Source organism: Lates calcarifer, linkage group LG5, assembly GCF_001640805.2.
Source record: "Lates calcarifer isolate ASB-BC8 linkage group LG5, TLL_Latcal_v3, whole genome shotgun sequence".
Taxonomy (NCBI): domain Eukaryota; kingdom Metazoa; phylum Chordata; class Actinopteri; family Centropomidae; genus Lates; species Lates calcarifer.
Window position 1 is genome coordinate 20,892,507 of NC_066837.1, and position 18,507 is coordinate 20,911,013.

Sequence of the window (18,507 nt, forward strand, 5' to 3'; positions counted from 1 at the left end):
TGGGCGGGTGTTTACAGAGTGATATGATGACGACTTCCGAGGGTCATGAGGTCAGCGCGCTCAGGGCTTTTCTCTTTTAAGTAAAAGTGAGGAAACTAATCCACAGTTTAGTGAAACAAGACAATATGAGAGCCTGAGTTCATTTACCTGACATAGCTGACTTTCAGGTGGCAGTGTTACAGAAGTCATCATGCTCCGTGGCAGGCACAGCTCTCCGTATTAGAGAAATAAAGGCAGCTTCAACCTCTCTATACTGTTAAGACTTTGATTCACCAGCAGGGGGTGGTGTTGCACTGGAGCAGAGACACACACAGCTCAGGCCATTGCTGAGAAATGAAATAAACACAGAAATAAATATAAAAACATTTATTTAAGGGCCTACTGCCCTTAACGTTGGTTGGAGAATACAGACAGACGGGACATGGAGCGCTGTGTTTACTTCTGCATGTGATTCTCAGAAGTGTTTTCAAGTTCGCTCTCTGGATGATATTTTAGTAACTGCAGAGGAAAACAATGATTCACAACGATGCTTCCAAGAACAGATTCAGCTGTTCAGTAACACCTGAATGCGACAGTGTAAACAGTGACAGTGTCTGAGTTAAATTGAAATCTTCAGCAAGACATTTAAGTGTTTTTCTTTATTTCTTTTTAAGTTGTAGTCCCTTTGATTTTTCAGTAATAATGAGGATTTGCTGTAAAAACTATTAGTTAAGTGACTGTTGAGTTATTGTTCTACAGTATTTAACTAGGTACACTATGTTTTTTATAATGTAATGTTTTTATAATGTGAGGACAGCAGGGTAGAAATTTCACTGTAAAGCTGAACCTGTTCTCTTATGACAAAAAGCTTTAATGATCATTTTTTCATTCCTGTCAGCAAATGTCACAATACTTTATCAAAAAGTATAATAATGAAAATGAATGAATATGAAAGTCAATATTTTAATCAATCAATATTTTGCATCAAGCCATTAAAAGCTTTTAAACTGAGTATTTACTTTACTATTCACTCATTTTAATTTCTATAAAAATGTAAATTATACCTTTAAATTACAAAGCACAGCTTTTCTTTTTACATTGTGAAAATATCTATATGTCTTCCACATTGTTCATCTTAATATAGATGTGAACATAAGGCATGAAAAGAGGAAGCATCAAAACACCTGATTATTTCAGACCTGTTCAACATCAACTGTTTTGTATTCTATTAACTCCTTAATCTCATCCCATGCTGTTTCTTGTCTTTGGTGAAACCGAAATATACACTCACATAATAAATTTGTAAATATTTATCAGTTTATTACAGTTAAAAAGATGTATGTACATACAGAACATCACCAAACATGGTCATTTTCACTTATTTGCAAAGTAGCACTCTGCAACTAGTTGGTTAACTGTCTTACAATGGGGCGGCATTGATAAAGTTTGTCATTTACAAACAAGCACACAAATCAGTGTATTTTTTTTCTCCTCTTTTTCATTTGCCAATTAATACTTAGTAAAGGCATATAACCAAAATAAAAACAACAGAAGGATGCTTAATAAAACAAATAGTTGCTGAATTGCTGGTCCAAATCCAAGGTCCTGCTGCCCGCCTGCAGCTTTGTACAGTATGTACACAGGTAGAAACACTTCAGACTGGATCTTGGTCACTGTGGTTAGCAATGAAGACTCACATAGAGGTAGTCATGTCTGCATCTGCTCGTCCAGTCAAAGAGACAACTGACCCACAAAACTTTGCTCCAATGTCTGTTCTATCCGTGGACCCAGATTCCTTTACTGACATTAAAGGAGGAAATAAAAGAAAAATGATTATCTGTCTTTGCTGATTAAATCAAACTGTCATAAAGGTTCTGCTTGGTGTGCATAAGGCAGTCAAGTAAATGTATGGAGATAGTGTAGAGGGGTGTTCTTGTGTGTGTTGGTGGGATTCAGGGTTTCAGGTTGGTATGCAGTGGGAAAAGCAGGCAGCTTCACATTAAAGGGCTATTCCACCAAAGCTGGCTTGGCTTCATCAGAAAAAGTGAACATTTATGTGGTCGTGTGCTCTCAAAGTCATGTTTGTTGTATTTTGTCAAGGCAAATTTTGTTCCTTTTCATAACTGCATTTTTTTTTTACACAGATATGGTTAAAAGAAAAAGTATGGCTTAATTTTCAACAAACGCACTGTATTAAAGTTGATGTCACATAATTTTATTTTCCCCAATCTTGCAATCTCAAGACTCAAATCTGGTATGACATGAGAAGAAAAAACATATGAGAAAGAAAGAAAGAAATTAAGAAATCATGGTAATTTCTGTTGAAAAGAATCTGCCTCTGCAGAATAACAATGCAAGTCAGTTTGGTGGAATTCCCCTTTAATGCCAAAGACAAGTGAGACGCAAGCTAATGCACATCCACTTGGGTAGCATAATGGCATTATCTTCCATTGCACTCTTTAGTCTTTTTGTAAAACTCTCATCACATTACAGATTTTGTAATACTGAGTCTACCGTAATGTCAGATTACTGTACAGAGTAAAAGGAAAAAATAAGACAGAAAGAAACTAGACCCAAATTTACATTGTAATGACCAGTTGCTTGTCATCAAGTACAGTCAGTGGCCATAGACACAAGGAATAGCCAAACAAACACATAAAAAAAGACCATTAAGGCTGCTTGTCAATGTAGATTAAGTAGGATAAGCATTGCCACACAATGCTTCGATACCCTTTGCAATATACAAAAAGGGAGCATTTGCAGATACACCAAATAGCCACTAAATCGAAGTCCTCTATGCAAAAACGCCCGATTCTGACCCAGACAAATCATGTCAAATATGTGTTTAACATGCTTGTTTCCTGTACAAAATAACCAGGCAAGAAAAAGACACGTTGTATGATCCAGAGGGGGAAATAAAATAGGTAGGAAAAGGTGCGAAATGACTTTGACTTCTGCGATGCTCTCCATGGCCTAAAATCACAGACAATAGAAAAATAAACACCAATTATACTCCCATTATTTCTGGATGCACCAGTATGCAATACGTCGTCATCGCAGGTCACACCTTCAACTGAACGGGTGAGTCGGTGATCTCCATCTCTTCCACAGCACATTAAAACTACATTCCAGGATCTGATAAATGCTCTCTGGTCAGTTAGCCCAGTTCAGTTTCTGCACACACCCACACCACCATCACCACCACCACCATCATCATCATCATCATCCTCTGCAGCTTCATACACTGACATTTTCAACCTTGCAGAATGGCACATGAAAAACGTAAAAACAGAAGAGACTGAATGTAAAAATGGGTCACAGCACTCATGCTGCATACCTAATGCACATCTCACCTTTGAGTACTCATTGAAGGCATATTTCACACAATTGTTTACAGCTAAAAGTAAATAAAATACACAAAAAAAACTTCCAAAGCTTTTATATAAAACCCAGGAATGCAATGCCTCCGGTGTGTTGTTGAGCATGAACACAGAAAGCCCTTTTTACAATTTTTTTTGTCTTTTTCCGACAGTCTTGTACTGTAACTGCGTTAAGCTCAAATATGCACCTTGTTGTGTTGTCTCATCGTTGTGTCCAAACGATTTGATCTGTGAGAAAACCACCGGGCCAAATCGATAAGGTCAGTGGATTTGTCCCTCATCAGGTTTTTTTTTCTTTTTTTCCGAGTGAAGTCTGTTTCAGTGTTGGGAGTGGATCGTTTCCCACCTCCTGCTCTCCCCCAGGCTCCCTGCTTCCCCACCCCACCCTGTCTTGTACAGCATATGTTTCAGTCCACAAAAAAGCAGCAACAGGTTCTGCTGGTAAATTAGAAGCAGCGGTACATTGTTTCCCCCACCCCCAGTACCCCCGACCCCACAGCAGAGGTGAGCTGTGGCGCGCTCATCACTCAGGGCCTCCTGTGGAGGAGACCAGACCACAGCCCACACAAAAAACACACCAAGCTGCTGCAAAGAAATAGTAGACCCACACATTTCAATACAAAACAGAATCATGATTGAATATAGAGTTGGCGTTTTTCAAAATGAAAAAAATGTTTGGTTTGATTACCTTTTGTTGGGACTTTTAATGTACAGTCACTTGAAATAATACTAACTGAATACAATATTTCATCATTTAGGAAAAAGAAAACACTCAATTTAAATTGATTTAAAATAAACAATGCTGATCTGCAATGAGCCATTTCATTTGCGATGGAGAAAGCAGGATATGGGAATTTTAAACCATATCATAGCCACACAGACCCTTTTACAGTTTGACAGGATAAAACTTCCCCCAGAGAAAATTACTAGTATATTCTGAGCCCGTAAAACTCAACAGTTATATTTAATTGTTACAAATTTACATGATAAACCCTTCAACTGATAAAATACTTATTTATGAAACAAAATTGCCCCCATTCAAAATAACCAATGAGAGGCGACTGTGTTTTTGTCTTAATAAAGAGGGTGCCAATGTCTTTTTTTTTTTAAAAAGTGCATAAGAGCAGCAGCATCGCTAGGACAGTGTGGGACAAGAGGATATATTTAAAAAAAAAAAAAAAAATCTAAATCAAGGGAACTTTCATCATGTAGTCAAGATTCTTGGGAGGCCCTGTTAAAAAAACAAACAAAACAACTGCAGAAAAATTAAGGTTATTAACAAAAAAAGAAGTGTCAAGAAGAATTTACCTGTCAATGTTTTATTATCAAACCTTGTTTGAAGTTCTGATACACTCACCACTTGCTCCAGAGACCCAGATAACGTCTTTTTAAAAACGCTTGATATGTTGGTCAATGATCAACTGGATGACAGCTATGCAGCCCAACACTGAAGATAATATCAAACAAGTAAACATAACTAAAAATTGCACTCAAGGCAACAACCAGAATTTGTATACATATATAAAAACATCTCCTATCATATATCCCATTACCTATGCATGTTTGACTTTTTTCAATACCTTTTTGTCACACAAAAGCAATATAGATGGGCGTCACAGCACCACCTGTGAGTCCAACTTGCTTTTTTTTCTCCAAGCATGTATGATTGGCATTTCTCATATGTATACATTACTAGCTTAATGTTGAACAACTGCTGCTGCTATTTGTTAAAAAGATCTCCAATCACCCTATTTTACAACTGATATCGCCTGCTTTTACAGATTAATGCAACAGCAAAAAGAAACACAAAAAAGTAAAAACAGCAGTATAACCAAAAAAAAAAAAAAAAAGAATTATTGAAATAATTTATATCTTTGTATTCTCATGGACAATTGTGTTTAGAAATGAACCACTGGATCACTCTAAACATAGGCACAGTTTAAAAAAAAACAAAAAAAAAACATTAAAGGTAAAAATAAAAAATACAAAATTATAAACACACCATCATTAGACCTTTGTTCTCTATGGTCAAGAAGCAATTAACATAAGTTATCTTGAGGAAGATGATAAAAAAGGGAATATCAAAAGAAAATATAACAAGATGACAGTTAAAATTACGGCAGCAGCAGTAAATGTGAAGTTCAAAAGACTTTTTTGTTTGTTTTTGCATACAATTGTATCCTTGCTCACATAATAGATGCTTGTAATTACTGTAAATACATTGGCAATGGGAGCATGGTTTATATGGTTAAAAGACTTGCCACTTAGCTCACAGTTACTCAATATATATAACTTTATATATCTTCAGTTTTGGCAAAGAGATGGAAATATTTTCCTCTTGTATGATTCGGAATGAAAGATGTGCGGTGGTGGGGGGTGGCTGGGGTCCTAAAACGACCGTGATCGACTGTGGAGCAACTCAGAAGTCAAGTCTCCAAAGATTCACCTTGTTTCTGGCCGAGGATAATGCAAGAAATGTTTTCCTCTTCTTCCTCCTCCTTTCATTTGCCCCCCCCCCGACACTGATTGTGGTGAGTCTGTTTTCTTTACAGTGTATGATACACGTAATGGGGGCCGGCAGGCGAGAGGGTGCAGAGCAAGTGGAAGGTTTTTGGAGTTAAGTAGGACTGGGACTGAGCTGCTCTTGGCTCAGACCATGGCACGGTATGGTCCCTGCATCTTGAGGAACTGGATGATGAAGGAGGGGCCTCCCGCGACAATCTGGGGTGGCAGGTGGCTGAGGGGACAGTTTTCGATGCTCATGATGGACAGCTTGCTGCAGAGGGCCAGCTCGAACGGAAGGCTGTGCAGGTTGGGGTTGTCGTTGAGGTACAGCTCCTCCAGGTTCTCCAGTGTACCTGACGACAGACATCAGGTGGTGTTAGTTAAGGTGTTAACTGTGCCTGATGCGGTCATCCAGGGAAACGCTCTGACATATACATCTTCCACACAATACATGTCAATAAACTGGGATTGTCTGGAATGAGAAAATTCCCCTCACCACTCTTAATTCTACAGGTACACTAAATTTTGCTGCAATTTGATGACTGTAAACATAAACTTTGAGGAAGTTATAACACAAATAAAATAGCAATCATCTTAATGCATCACAACAGAATTTACTGAATCATGACACTTAGGTCTGCAAATCATGATTATCACCACTGATTATTCTGCCTTTTTACCTTAATCTATCTTTTAGTCTATTGTATGAAAAAAAGCTTTGTGAATAAATGGTCATTACAATTCTCAAAACCCAGGGTGATGTGCCCAAATTACTTGTTTTATCTGTCCACAACCTAAATATATTTAGTTTGCCAAAGTTTGACTGTTTAGGTTTTTGCTTTAAAAAGTGACTCAGTTGGTTAACTGGCTGTCAGTATTGTTTGTGGTTAACTTTCTGCCCATCACCTAATCATTTTAGCTCTAATTTACTGTATTGCTGTATAAATTATTTGTCCCACCGCTGGAAAGACATGATAAGGCTGCGTGGATGAGATCTTTAAGAAGCTAAACTACAGCATCAGTCAAAGGGAACCTTTAATGCTCCTAAGGGGATGCTGGAGACACCACATTGGTCTTTCTATGGATTCGGGTACATCTCAGATTATCAGTAAGGATACAAATTTTAAAAAACAACTTTGAATTAGTGACGATGCTTCTACTGTCGTACTAAAAATGCACTGGGTTGTAGTGTTTTTAGAAGGCAGCTCAAATACTTCCAGACCGCAGGACGCATTCAATTCTGGGCCGAGTCTGAATACTCTAAAAATACAACCACCTTTAGCTCCTTCCTCCAACCATTTTAATCTTGGCTTAACTCTTAACCTCAGCAGTAACCAGCCTAGCTGGGTTGGACCAATCACTTGGATGAAGGGTCAGAGGTGGGACAACATACTGTGGACTGTTAAGCTCTTAATTCCCAATGGTTAAGTTTAGCCTTTATCAGGAAACAATGTTACATTTAAATTAAAAAAGCTACAACATCAGGGCTCCAGACTGTGACCATTTAGTTGCATTTTGTGACCATTTTGGAGATAGTGCTACCAAGTTTTATAACTAGGAGCATTAGTACGGCAAATCCCTCTAGTTCTCAGGTCCAGTCCCTTGTAACATCTCTGAAGTGCGCGCACGCACGCACGTACTCACGCTCGCTCTCTCTCACACACACACACACACACACACACACACACACACACACACACACAAACAGTGATCAGCTGAGCAGAGAGGCTGCGGTGGACAGTAAAGTTAAGCGATATTTTCAGCTGTTTTGACCACAGTCTCCCAGCATGTTTTACACAAACACAGTTCACTGGCTGAGCTAAAAGCCAATGGTTACAAATAATAAAATGAAAACTGGCTGTATGTAGTCTGATTAGTTCAGTTTGCCCCGAGCAATGAAGACTTTAAAGGACAATGTGAATTTTTTTTTCTGTTTAGTTTAATGGTACAGTATGGTTAAGTAATAATCAGTTTTGACAGAATTATGGGCCAAAAGTCAAGATTGTGTTTTTAGACAAACAGCCAAGGTGTCCGAAATTCCATTTCAACTCATCTCCCAGATTCAGAATCAAGTTCACTCACAGTGAAGCATCTCAGGATCAGTTCTGGTTCCCCACTATTACTGAGGGAGGCTGCTGCAATAGTGTGTGAAGCAGTGAGCAGTCAAATAACTTTTTTGCAGCCCTGAGCACGTCATTGATATAAGTAAAGTAGTTAATGAAATGAGCATTTACCAATCTCCTCAGGAAGGTGTTGCAGCAGGTTCTCTCCCAAACCCAGATGAGTCAAGTTGGTGAGGTGGCCGATGCCTCTGGGTAATGTAGTCAGCTGATTATTTGTCAACACCAATTTCTAATGAGAGAGTGAGAGCACAGAATGTTTTTGGAAGGACTTCTTACTCTGTCAAAGTCTGAATATTGCATTAAAAAAAAATCAGCAAGGCAGGATGTGATTCGTGACAGTTTTTCGATAGAAGGCATTAATTTACCAATCCCAGTTACCAAACATACAGTGGACATAAAAATTATCCCTCTGGTTGTTAATGCAATCAAACCATTCACCATCGAGTTATATATAACAGCATTGTCTAGTAACTTGTTCCTTAAAGCAAAAATCATTTGCAAATACACAGAGGGGAAAAAACTCCTGAACCTGTAACCTGTAGCGGTTGGCTAACATTTATATTATACAGATAGTAACTTAACTAACTTCCTTATTGATTCATGTTCACTGTAGTTCTTGGTTGTAATTCTTGGTCTGTTGTTAGAGGAAGAATAACCCAAAACATTGGAAAAATGAAAAAATTACAGCATAGGAGTTCTATAAAAACCATCAACAAAGAGCCACTAGTATTATGGATATAACTGCATGTCTGGAAAACTTGCCTGTAAATCTTTAAGATAAGCAATTTCATTAGGTAGAGATTCCAACTTGTTTTCCTCCAAGTCGAGCTCTCGTAGCCTTCTCAAATTCCCAATACCATGTGGCAACTTCTTGAGAAGATTATTGGACAATATTAACACCTGTGAAGACAATTAAAATGTTCATATTAAGGAACAGATCTGAAGATAAACTGCAGCATCATGACAAACAATCAAATCAAATAATTTTCTTTCAGGTTTTTTTTCAAGGCGATCAAACAATCACTCCTGACTCAAAATTATGACACTGTTTTTTTTAAATGTCAAATAATCCATGATGAAATTGGAAAAAAAATATTCAAGTGAAAGCATTGAAACATAGACTACAAGTATGCTACATCACAGTGTACTAACCCACTGTACTGCAATGGTGATGTTCATGTTTAACAATAATGATTAAAACACATTGAGACAAACGTAAAACTTTTCAGCCATATTTGCAGCACCCTATCTTCAAACAACAGTTTGATCGCTTATGTTTTGAACCCAAAACTTGCTACCATGAGTAAGATTTGCTAAGTAAAATCCTTTGGCTATCCATGCTTATTACACCAGCCATTAGCCTGAAGGATTAACTCACAAGATGAGGGCTGTAATGTGCAGACACAATGGCTCAGTCACTTCTATTCTTACTTACTGAGACTTTATACTTGTTCACTGAACTCAGTGGATATTGCACTGGCAAGCTGAATTCCTACAATATATATGTGTGCAAGTCTCACCTCCAGAGAGACTAGACCACAGACGTCCTCTGGGATCTTTGTCAGCTGATTAGTGGCTAGGTTAAGCTCGACCATGCTAGTCCATGTGCCAAAGTCCAATGGCAGAGACGTTAACTGGTTGTCCTGAGGAAGACAATGGCATACCATTATTATAGCAAAATAACTGACAATTCACAGGATCAGCACAAGGACAGTGCTGTTCAAGAGGCTGAGCAGACCAGTGGACTATGCCTGCTATGTTACCTGGCACCAGGATAAAATGTTTCCAATGGAGCTTTAAATCTAAAACTACATCCAGTGTGGAAATACAGCAAGTAAAAAGTTGAGGACTTTTAAGGCCTGTCTGTACATGTCTAGTTAGAGACCAATAGAAGCTTTGATGGAAGTGTTGTTTAGACAGTCTTAGCACTGAGCAATGGTTGTGATGAATAGGATTCTATAGTCTCAATGCAGTTCCACACTACAGAACTGAATTTAAGAGTTACTATAAACACTGCACATAGACCAGGAGATGCAGCTTACATGGACCTTGTTCTATGTGAGAGTATGGTTATATCAACCTTTACAGTGCCATCTCAGTTATATTAAAATGTATTCAAGGCCAAAATGCTGAAGATCAACAAGACAATGGATTTACCACCTGGGATTTCTCAGGACAATGATATGTTTAAAACTTCTGTATTACTCAGGAAGTTTTAGTTTTTGACACAGTGTGGTTGAGGTATGACACAATGGTTTAATTCAAGCACATTCAATCCCACAGTCCCTTTTCACAGGAAATATTTTGACATGTCACAATAGGAAAATCACTAAAAATAGTGATTCACAGATTTTAATGTGATGCCGTGATAAAAAGAAGAAGAAGAAATGTATGCAAGTATATAAGTATAAGTATACTGCAGACAATGTCAAGAAGGTATCATGACATGATGTCTCTTGATCATTTCTTCACGTGTCAGAAATTTTAAAAACAGCTAAATGAATAATTTATCACACAGAGATGAACATGCACATGTTTATACCTTCATGTTAAGCTTGCTTAACACTCTGGCCCTGGAGAAGATACCAAACGGGATCTTGTTGATACGGTTGTGCTCCATGTTGAGGGAGTAGATGGTGGAGAACTGGGATGGTCCACCAACAGGATACGACTGGAAGCAGTTCCTCGCCAGTGTTAGACTTGTCAGGTTCACCAAACTTGAAAGTAGGCCCTGGTAAAGTGCAGACACCATATGATGAGAAGAGGATTCTATCACTATAGACTGTGATTTAAACACACACACACAGGAATTTAAGTGGCTAACCTATATGCATGATAAACAACAAGTATTCCAGAGAACATTTTCAAAAGCAATGCAGGAAACAACTGATGCTAACTAAAAATAAGTCCGAAACCAATTATCATTCCCATTGTGTTAGTCTGCATTTACATGGGAGATTAAATTCCCAGTTTTACTTACCTCTGGCAACACTGAAATGTTGTTGTTTTCCAGGTTTAGCTCCTCCAGTTCTCGACATCTGGCTAAAGATCTGGGGATGGCTGACAATCTATTATATCTCAGACCTAAACGATTTATGCTGGCCAGATTCCCTGAAATGACACCAGTTATGTTGTTTACCTCTGCAACATTTATAAAAATATAGCTTGAGTCAGACTAGTATAATAAAACTAAAAATATACATTATGCATTATCAAGGACACAATACGTTTGCTTTTAAGTTCTAAGTTACCTATAGTCTCTGGGAGGTCCAAGAGCTCATTGTGCTGCAAGTCGAGGTTGGTTATTTGTGTGCAATTCCCAATCTCTTTTGGTAGGTGTTCCAACTGGTTATGGGCAACATCCAGAGTAATAAGGTTGCATAGCTCCCCTGAAGAAAGAAGCACACAAAATTCAAATATTTAGCTCATTCAAGATGAAACTGCTTTCAGTGTCCCATCCTCAGTACTTAAGATGCCAACTAATATTTTTCATTTCTAATTTCTAAAATCAGAATACTGACTTGTATGTAGCAAACGCCGAGATTGTCTTGGTGGTATCTATGCAGAGCTTGGCACAGTTTACCAAGTTTTATAACTAGAACTCTCTCTCTTTCTATGTCTGACTGGATTCACAGTTATGCATATTATGAGAATGATGACATTATGAGTACAAGAAGACCTGCACTCTGGATAGTGGTAGCCCACTAACTCACAATAACTTGTGGCCACTAGGCAGAATGGTTTGCCTCTTGCCCCACCTAAATTTGAGGAATTCGTCCTGTCTTAATGCATCAGTTTTTCTCACCTATCTCTGCAGGCAGCTGTTTAATCTTGTTCTCACGGATGCTGAGCATAGTGAGCTTGGATAGGTTTCGGATGTCCTTCTCTACTGTTGTGATACGGTTGAAGCGCAGGTACAGCGTGGTCAGAGATGTCAGCCGGTAGACGACAGCGGGTATCTCTCTCAGCTTGTTGTGCCGGAGGTCGAGCATGCGAAGCTTCTTAAGGGAGTCGAGGGAGTCAGGCAAACTGGTCAGGGAGTTCTCACTCAAGGCCAAAGTGACCAGGCCTGATAGGCAACCCACCTCAGCTGGCAGGCTCTGCAGCTTGTTGCTGTATAAGTAGAGTTCAGCCAGCTGCGTCAACTCCTTAATGGAGGTGGGCAGCATGTGAATGGACCGTTTAGATAGGTCCAGTCTCATTGAGTTCTCCTCCCTGCACTTGTTAAGTTCTTTGATCACCTCGGCATTACTGGACTTCTTGCGTGTACCTGGTGCCGGGTTTGGCCGCTTTATCGTGTTGTCAACAGAGAAGGCAACACCTGGTGTTGAGCTGCTGGTGTCCTTCTTTCCATCTTTGGCATCTTTCCCTTTGGTCTTCGTTTCTTTGCCACCATCCTTGACTAAGCTGGCCAGAGCCTTGGCTTCCTTTTCCCTTTCTTTCCCCGCTGGACCACCTTTGGGGTCCTTCTCTTTCGAATCTTTTTCTTTGCCTAAAGTACTACTCATGTCGACGTTATCGGGCCTCCTGCAGAGTTGCTCATGGGAGTCTCTCTTGTCAGGTTACTTATTTGGGAAATAAGAGACACAGACAGGCAAGGAGGCTTTTAAAGAAAACATCCCTGTGAAGGCCCACACATTTATGATTATCCTTGAAATAAAGGCCTTGTGATCCAAAGGTTTTTTTGGATACTTTTGATACTTTGTTCCTTTGTTAAAATGCCATGGGAAAAAAAATCCTTTGAAGTAGCTGGATTGTGGCATCCATGGGCCACATGCTTAAGTGTTTGAACTGCATACAATCCCAGGATAGAGGTTCTTTCAGGCTGCAAAGGTCATCAAGGTTTTTTTTAATCCCTCGAAGATTTGCTGTTGGGGGGGGGGGGAGTAAAAGAGAAATTTCGTTCACATTTACTATTTCAATTTCACACTTTAAAAACATTCTCAGTATTTTGAATTTCAACAGTTCAGCGGTCCACCTAAAAAAGTTTCTGGTCTTAAAGCCTGATCCTGTTTGCTCTGGTTGGCAGCATTAAAAAATTCCCCACGTTGCCCTATTAAAAATCTGGTATGGCACAGTTAGAACGACGAGTGAGTGACATCAAATAGAAGTGAGCAATTTCAAATACTTGAAGAGTCATAATGTGCGGCAGGAGGCAATGTATGCAGGAACACGTGGTCTGCAGTTTCCTCATTTTTGCATCTGTTTCAGCGAAAATTTTGCAGGAAAACCACACCTATAAAGTACTGCTGTTGGCTTTTTTATGCTGGAAAGAAAGAGAACCTGAAAAAAACCTGTTCAAGTCTTCCCTCCACAATAAATTCAGTGAAACTCTTCTCTCAACAGATAGTATGCATAATAGCATTCTATACAAAATGCTATCAGTATATCTATTTACTGAACTAGATTTAAGGGGGGCCAACTGCAGGGTAAATGTGCAATGCTAACTCCCTGTTGTAGCAAAAAATTAAAAAATTACAAATATGGTTAACAAGAGACTTAACAATATTCCTTATACACTGAGACAAAGAAAAAAACACTGCAACAGGTTTGGTGGGTTGTCACTATCATGAGATATGTGGTACTGACTGAGCCAGTCCACGCAAATCTGATGAATGTCCTAAGCATAACCTCACACCAACTTACTCCTACTAAACAAACATGGCCCAGCGGGTGTTGACATTACTGTAAGCCTACAGCCCCACCTAAACATGCATTCAGCTATTTAGCCATCTCCTATAAAGTCTTCAATGCAACAATCACACAGAATATTTATGTCTCAAAACGCAGCCAGATGAAACACACAGCCCTTTGGATCTTTACATGACAAACCAAGCCAGAATGTCTGTGGCAGCCTGTCTCTGTTTAGTCTCTGTTGCTGTTGTACCTCAGTGACTGTGTAAAACTCTCCAGCAGTAGTACAAGCTAAGCTGTGGCAAAAAGAGAGGCAGGTTTGGCTCAGGATCAGAGCTAAGTGAAAAGGTTAGGACTGCTGAGAGTAATCTTTAGAAGTGGCCTTCAAAGCATGAAGTCCCCACAACAACAGGTCATATGACCTTTTGGGTAAAAGAAATGTTGGGTCAATAGCAGCACCCCTTACATGATAGAATGCCTGACAGTGTGTTCTGTAAATAAAAAAGGGTATCCATGCACTTACTTGTCATAAATAAGAAGATGAACATCTAACACTGGCTGTAATAGGCATACCCGTGTACAAAATAATTATTAACAGAAAATGAGAATAGCCAGGCCAACCCAATTGCTGGGGCCATCTAAACCAAACTGTGCAAGCAACTTCCTTTTATGGTCGTACTCTGTCCCTGCTCTGGTCCATCACTCTGTTTATAACAAACTGCATGTAAACGTTATCTATATAGCCTTAACTCTGTATTTAAAAACTAATGTCTTTTTCTTAAACCTAATGAAAGGCCAAGTGGGAGCTCAGGAAAAGTTTCTACTGTGCAAGTTCATTACCTAATTAATTTTTACTATTTGTAACTTTTTACATTTTTAAGTATCATATTAATACTGACATTTTTATTGAAGATAACAAGCTTTGCTCATGCAAGAACTATTTGTGTTTGTTTGTCCAGGTCCTGAAAACTAAATATGAACCAAACCAAAGCAGACGTGTTTTTAGCTCCATCTTTCAAATGAACGCTGTGGTTTCTGCAAAACAACAAAGCAGTTTAATATTCAGGTGACCAAAGAAACTCTGGCCTCACAAGAATGAAAGGAGGAAGAAAAAAACTGTGGGTAATAAGTATATTAGAAAACCACAGAACCAGAGGTTCGTGAGATCCCGTAACTTTTCCATCCCTGACAAGCTTAAGAAAGTGCCCACTTGTTGTTCATGAATGTAATGACTGGACTGCCTCAGCAGTCTGAGCAAAAGACAGGGGATATGCAGAGATGTAAATATCAGTTGTGCACAAAACAGTGGAATCACTCAGCGGCCATACAATTAAATGTCTTCTGATGAGAAAAGGGACTATTGATGGGCACTCAGTGCCCTTTTCTAGTCCATTCACACAACTGTGTACTATAAAGGTGTGGGGGGATCATTCTAAAGCTGTCATTGTGGTGTATGCTAGCTACAGTTATGGGATAATGTAAAACTGACAGCCAAATTATGCAGCTGTGACAAAACTTGCATTCATTTTGTGAGTTCCATTGAGTTAGGACTAATCATTTAGTTGATGTAAATATGAGGCTCAATTTGTACACAGCTTTGTAGAAATTCTAATGCACATCCATCAATACTAGCACCACCACCATAGAGTGCAACTTTACACTTGGACTTCATGGCACATACAACCCACACAAAGACTAATGAAGATTCCATTAAGGGTATCTTGAACCCATCTCATAATGCCAGTGCATTTAGTCCTAAGCAGAACTGTGTAATGTTCTCCAGCTTTTGTTTATCCATTACAATGCATTTTGAGTCAAATTAGAAATGCATCAACGTTAGCTAATCAGAGATTACAATAAAGCACGTGCGTAAAGGAAATGCATTGAAATGCTATGATATGGCAAAATGGACTACAAATACAGATTCAGGAAATATCTAAAATGAAGTGCCTGTGTTTCTGCTTGACAGCGCGTTTCTCCTCCAATAAGAGAAACAACAAACCAGGAATCTGGGCCTGTCAGTTCAAGTGGGTATCCGTGAAGCGTTAATGTTTGAGGCAAAATTGCAAAACAGAGGTGAGGTGGCAGCTATCAGCTACTGCTACTACACAGCACTCCACGGGACGCAGCTAGCTCGATGGCTACGTGAACCAATGACAAATCCTTGGAAACAGATTACCGACAAAACGGTACCAGGTCGGGAAGTCAAGTCGCCTTCTGAGATTAATTGATTTACATAATATGAACACCTGAGGAAAACACACCAGGACTGCTGCTACTGTACGGATATCGGTGTGACAGTAATAGCATACCTGGACGCGAGCAGTCCTAATGCTACACGTTACGTTTTGACTGTTAACCTATCACCAACTAGCTAACTAGCGGTCGTTAGCCAACTCACGAAGGCTAAAAATGTCTGATGTTAGCCAAGCCAGCTTTGAAACTGACAGAGAAAAAATACCTACGATGCATATCTCTAGCAACTAATCATCAAAAAGAGAAAAACACACTGGCTAAGCCAACTAAAACGACTGACAACAAGGCAGGAACTAAAAACAGATAAGCTAAACGTCAACAGCAGAGCAAACGTCAGTTATACCAGACTGCTAACTTGCTAACGTCAGCTAGCGGACAAGTTAGCCCACCAGCTAACTGCATTTTAGCGAGCGATCAAACGAGAGGAGTAACATCACGGTCAGGATGAAATAGTGAAACAAACTGCTTTTATTATACCTATCAGGCGTTGCAAAGGGTGTGGGCTTCTCTTCTAGCACATTTATTCACACCCGGCGGTTAGCTTTCTCTCAAACACAGCTAACTGTGTGTGTAGGCCCGAGCAAAACGGTTGTTGGACGCGGACCGACCCATCCGCCGTGAGTCCGACCGAGAGGGGAAACCTCTGCTGCAGCCAGCTGAGCGCAATCGGGCAGCAGACACCCGAGGAGCGCAGCCGGTGGAGGCACCCTGAATCCCTGCAGAGCAGCCACTGAAGGCACACGAGCTGACGACTAACTGCAACACAGTGTCTAAGCGCTGTTCCCGTATTGAATATTAGGCGAGGAAAAAAAGAAAACACTGTGAAAAACAGCGGCCATTCCGAAGCTGAACAAAAGAGTGCGTTCGTACTCACTACCGCAAAATGACACTTTAGCGTTACACACGTCGTAACAACAGACTGGCGAGTGTTTTGTCTCTAGAGCGATGCGTTACGGTGCTGTGAAGGGGTAAAACGTCCACTGTTAATGTGATAATATAACTGTTTTACCTTCAGAGGTGTGACTCCGCCATCCTTGCTGCTTCCTCCTCTTTTCCTACACTGCTGCTCTACTCCCCTCCCTCCCCTGACACCAAACTGCGTCATTCGCACGCCTTACCACTGTTATCACGAGACTTTGAAACAATCAAATAATCCTGGATAAACTCCGGCTTCATTCCTACATACATACACCCTAAACAAATGAAGGACTTGTTTTGTTAAATATTGTGTTACAATAAACTCAGATCATGCAATAACATGTACATATCATGCATCATTGGTCAAATATAAATACAAGCAGGCTGTAGCTATATACTGCATAGACGTGTGTACATGCACATAACCACTTTCTGTATGTATATAAAGTAACCTATTACATTAACCTTTTATAGTTTATTTCACCATTCTCAGACACTGTAGTAGTAGCAGCAGTAGTAGTAGAAGTAATGGTAATAATAATAATACTAATAATAATAGTGAACTGAGCAGTTATATGATAATTGCTTTACTTAAGTAAGAGTAGTAACACTGCTAGTTAATCTCAATACTAGTAAAATAAATAAATAAATAAAAAAAGTCCTGCTTTCAAAACTGTGCTTAAAGATCTACCCTAGAACTACCCTGCTTGGAATAAGAATTAGTACCTCACCGATACAGTTCTTTTACCTTAAAATTTCTTAAACCTACTCCTTCTCCATTGCTGAAAAATCCTGATTACAGGAATATGTGTAAATTGAATATTGGCTCACGACTGATGTCCAAACAAGTAGATTTTGCAAAATCCTGTTCATATACAGTATGTACATGCTTTAAACTCACATGTGATGTGAGCATAGATACACTTTCCTCCTTCAGCAAATTAATGTGAAAATAGCCTTCAGTATTGGCAGGAAAATATACTTAAAGTGTCAAAAGTAAAAGTGTTCTTTGGACACAATGATCCTTTATAGAGGTTTACATTATTATATATTATATTATTGGAATGTTATTGCTGATGCATTGACTTGTAAGTAGCATTTTCACATTGAAGCTGGTGGAGCAGGGGCTATTTTTAACTTCTTATGCAGTGTTGAGTAATTTAAGATAAGATAACATAAGATAATCCTTTATTAGTCCCACAACTGGGAAATTTACATTGTTGCAGCAGCATCAGATATTGAAAAGATAGAAAAAAAGGCATAAACATAAGTAAAAGACAAGGTATGAGCAAGATAATATTATACAAATTTAAACATAAGAACAGTATAAACAGGACAATGTAATAAAAATATGAACAAAGGAGGAATATACACAAGACTATATACATAGAGACAGATTGAACTAAATATAGATATTGCACACAGTGAATGACTGATAGCAGCTGTTTTGTTAGGATGGATTAAAGTGCAGAACCTAGTGATATGGTCCATGTGACTGTGTGGTCTACTAGGAGGAGTGCTTGCTGTAGAGTCGGACAACGGCAGGCAGGAAAGACCTGCTTCATAGATAACAATGAATCTTCTTTTTATATATATATATAAAAAGGTGATATCAGATGGTCAGAAATTGTTACTGTGACAGTTTTGCAAAGACTCTCACTTTTAGCAAATGAACTGTGGTAAAAAATAAATAAATAATAATAATAATAAAT

At 39.0% G+C, this 18,507-nt stretch overlaps 1 protein-coding gene across 2 annotated transcripts; it reads right to left on the reverse strand.

Moving 5' to 3' along the window:
* Positions 1–2,341: 2,341 nt before the first annotated feature.
* shoc2 (SHOC2 leucine rich repeat scaffold protein) lies at positions 2,342–16,997 on the reverse strand. 2 transcript variants are annotated; one of them, XM_018679721.2, is made up of 9 exons: positions 16,887–16,997; positions 11,793–12,855; positions 11,239–11,376; positions 10,968–11,098; positions 10,530–10,718; positions 9,508–9,630; positions 8,750–8,887; positions 8,099–8,216; positions 2,342–6,217 (listed from the first exon to the last, which is right to left on the reverse strand). In XM_018679721.2, exons 2-9 carry the CDS (start codon positions 12,493–12,495, stop codon positions 6,009–6,011), a joined length of 1,749 nt encoding a protein of 582 aa, XP_018535237.1. In that variant the 5' UTR covers positions 12,496–12,855; positions 16,887–16,997; the 3' UTR covers positions 2,342–6,008. The 2 variants fall into 2 exon arrangements, with proteins under 2 accessions (XP_018535237.1, XP_050926698.1); XM_051070741.1 differs by lacking the exon at positions 16,887–16,997 and adding an exon at positions 16,355–16,810.
* Between the last annotated feature and the right edge of the window lie 1,510 nt (positions 16,998–18,507).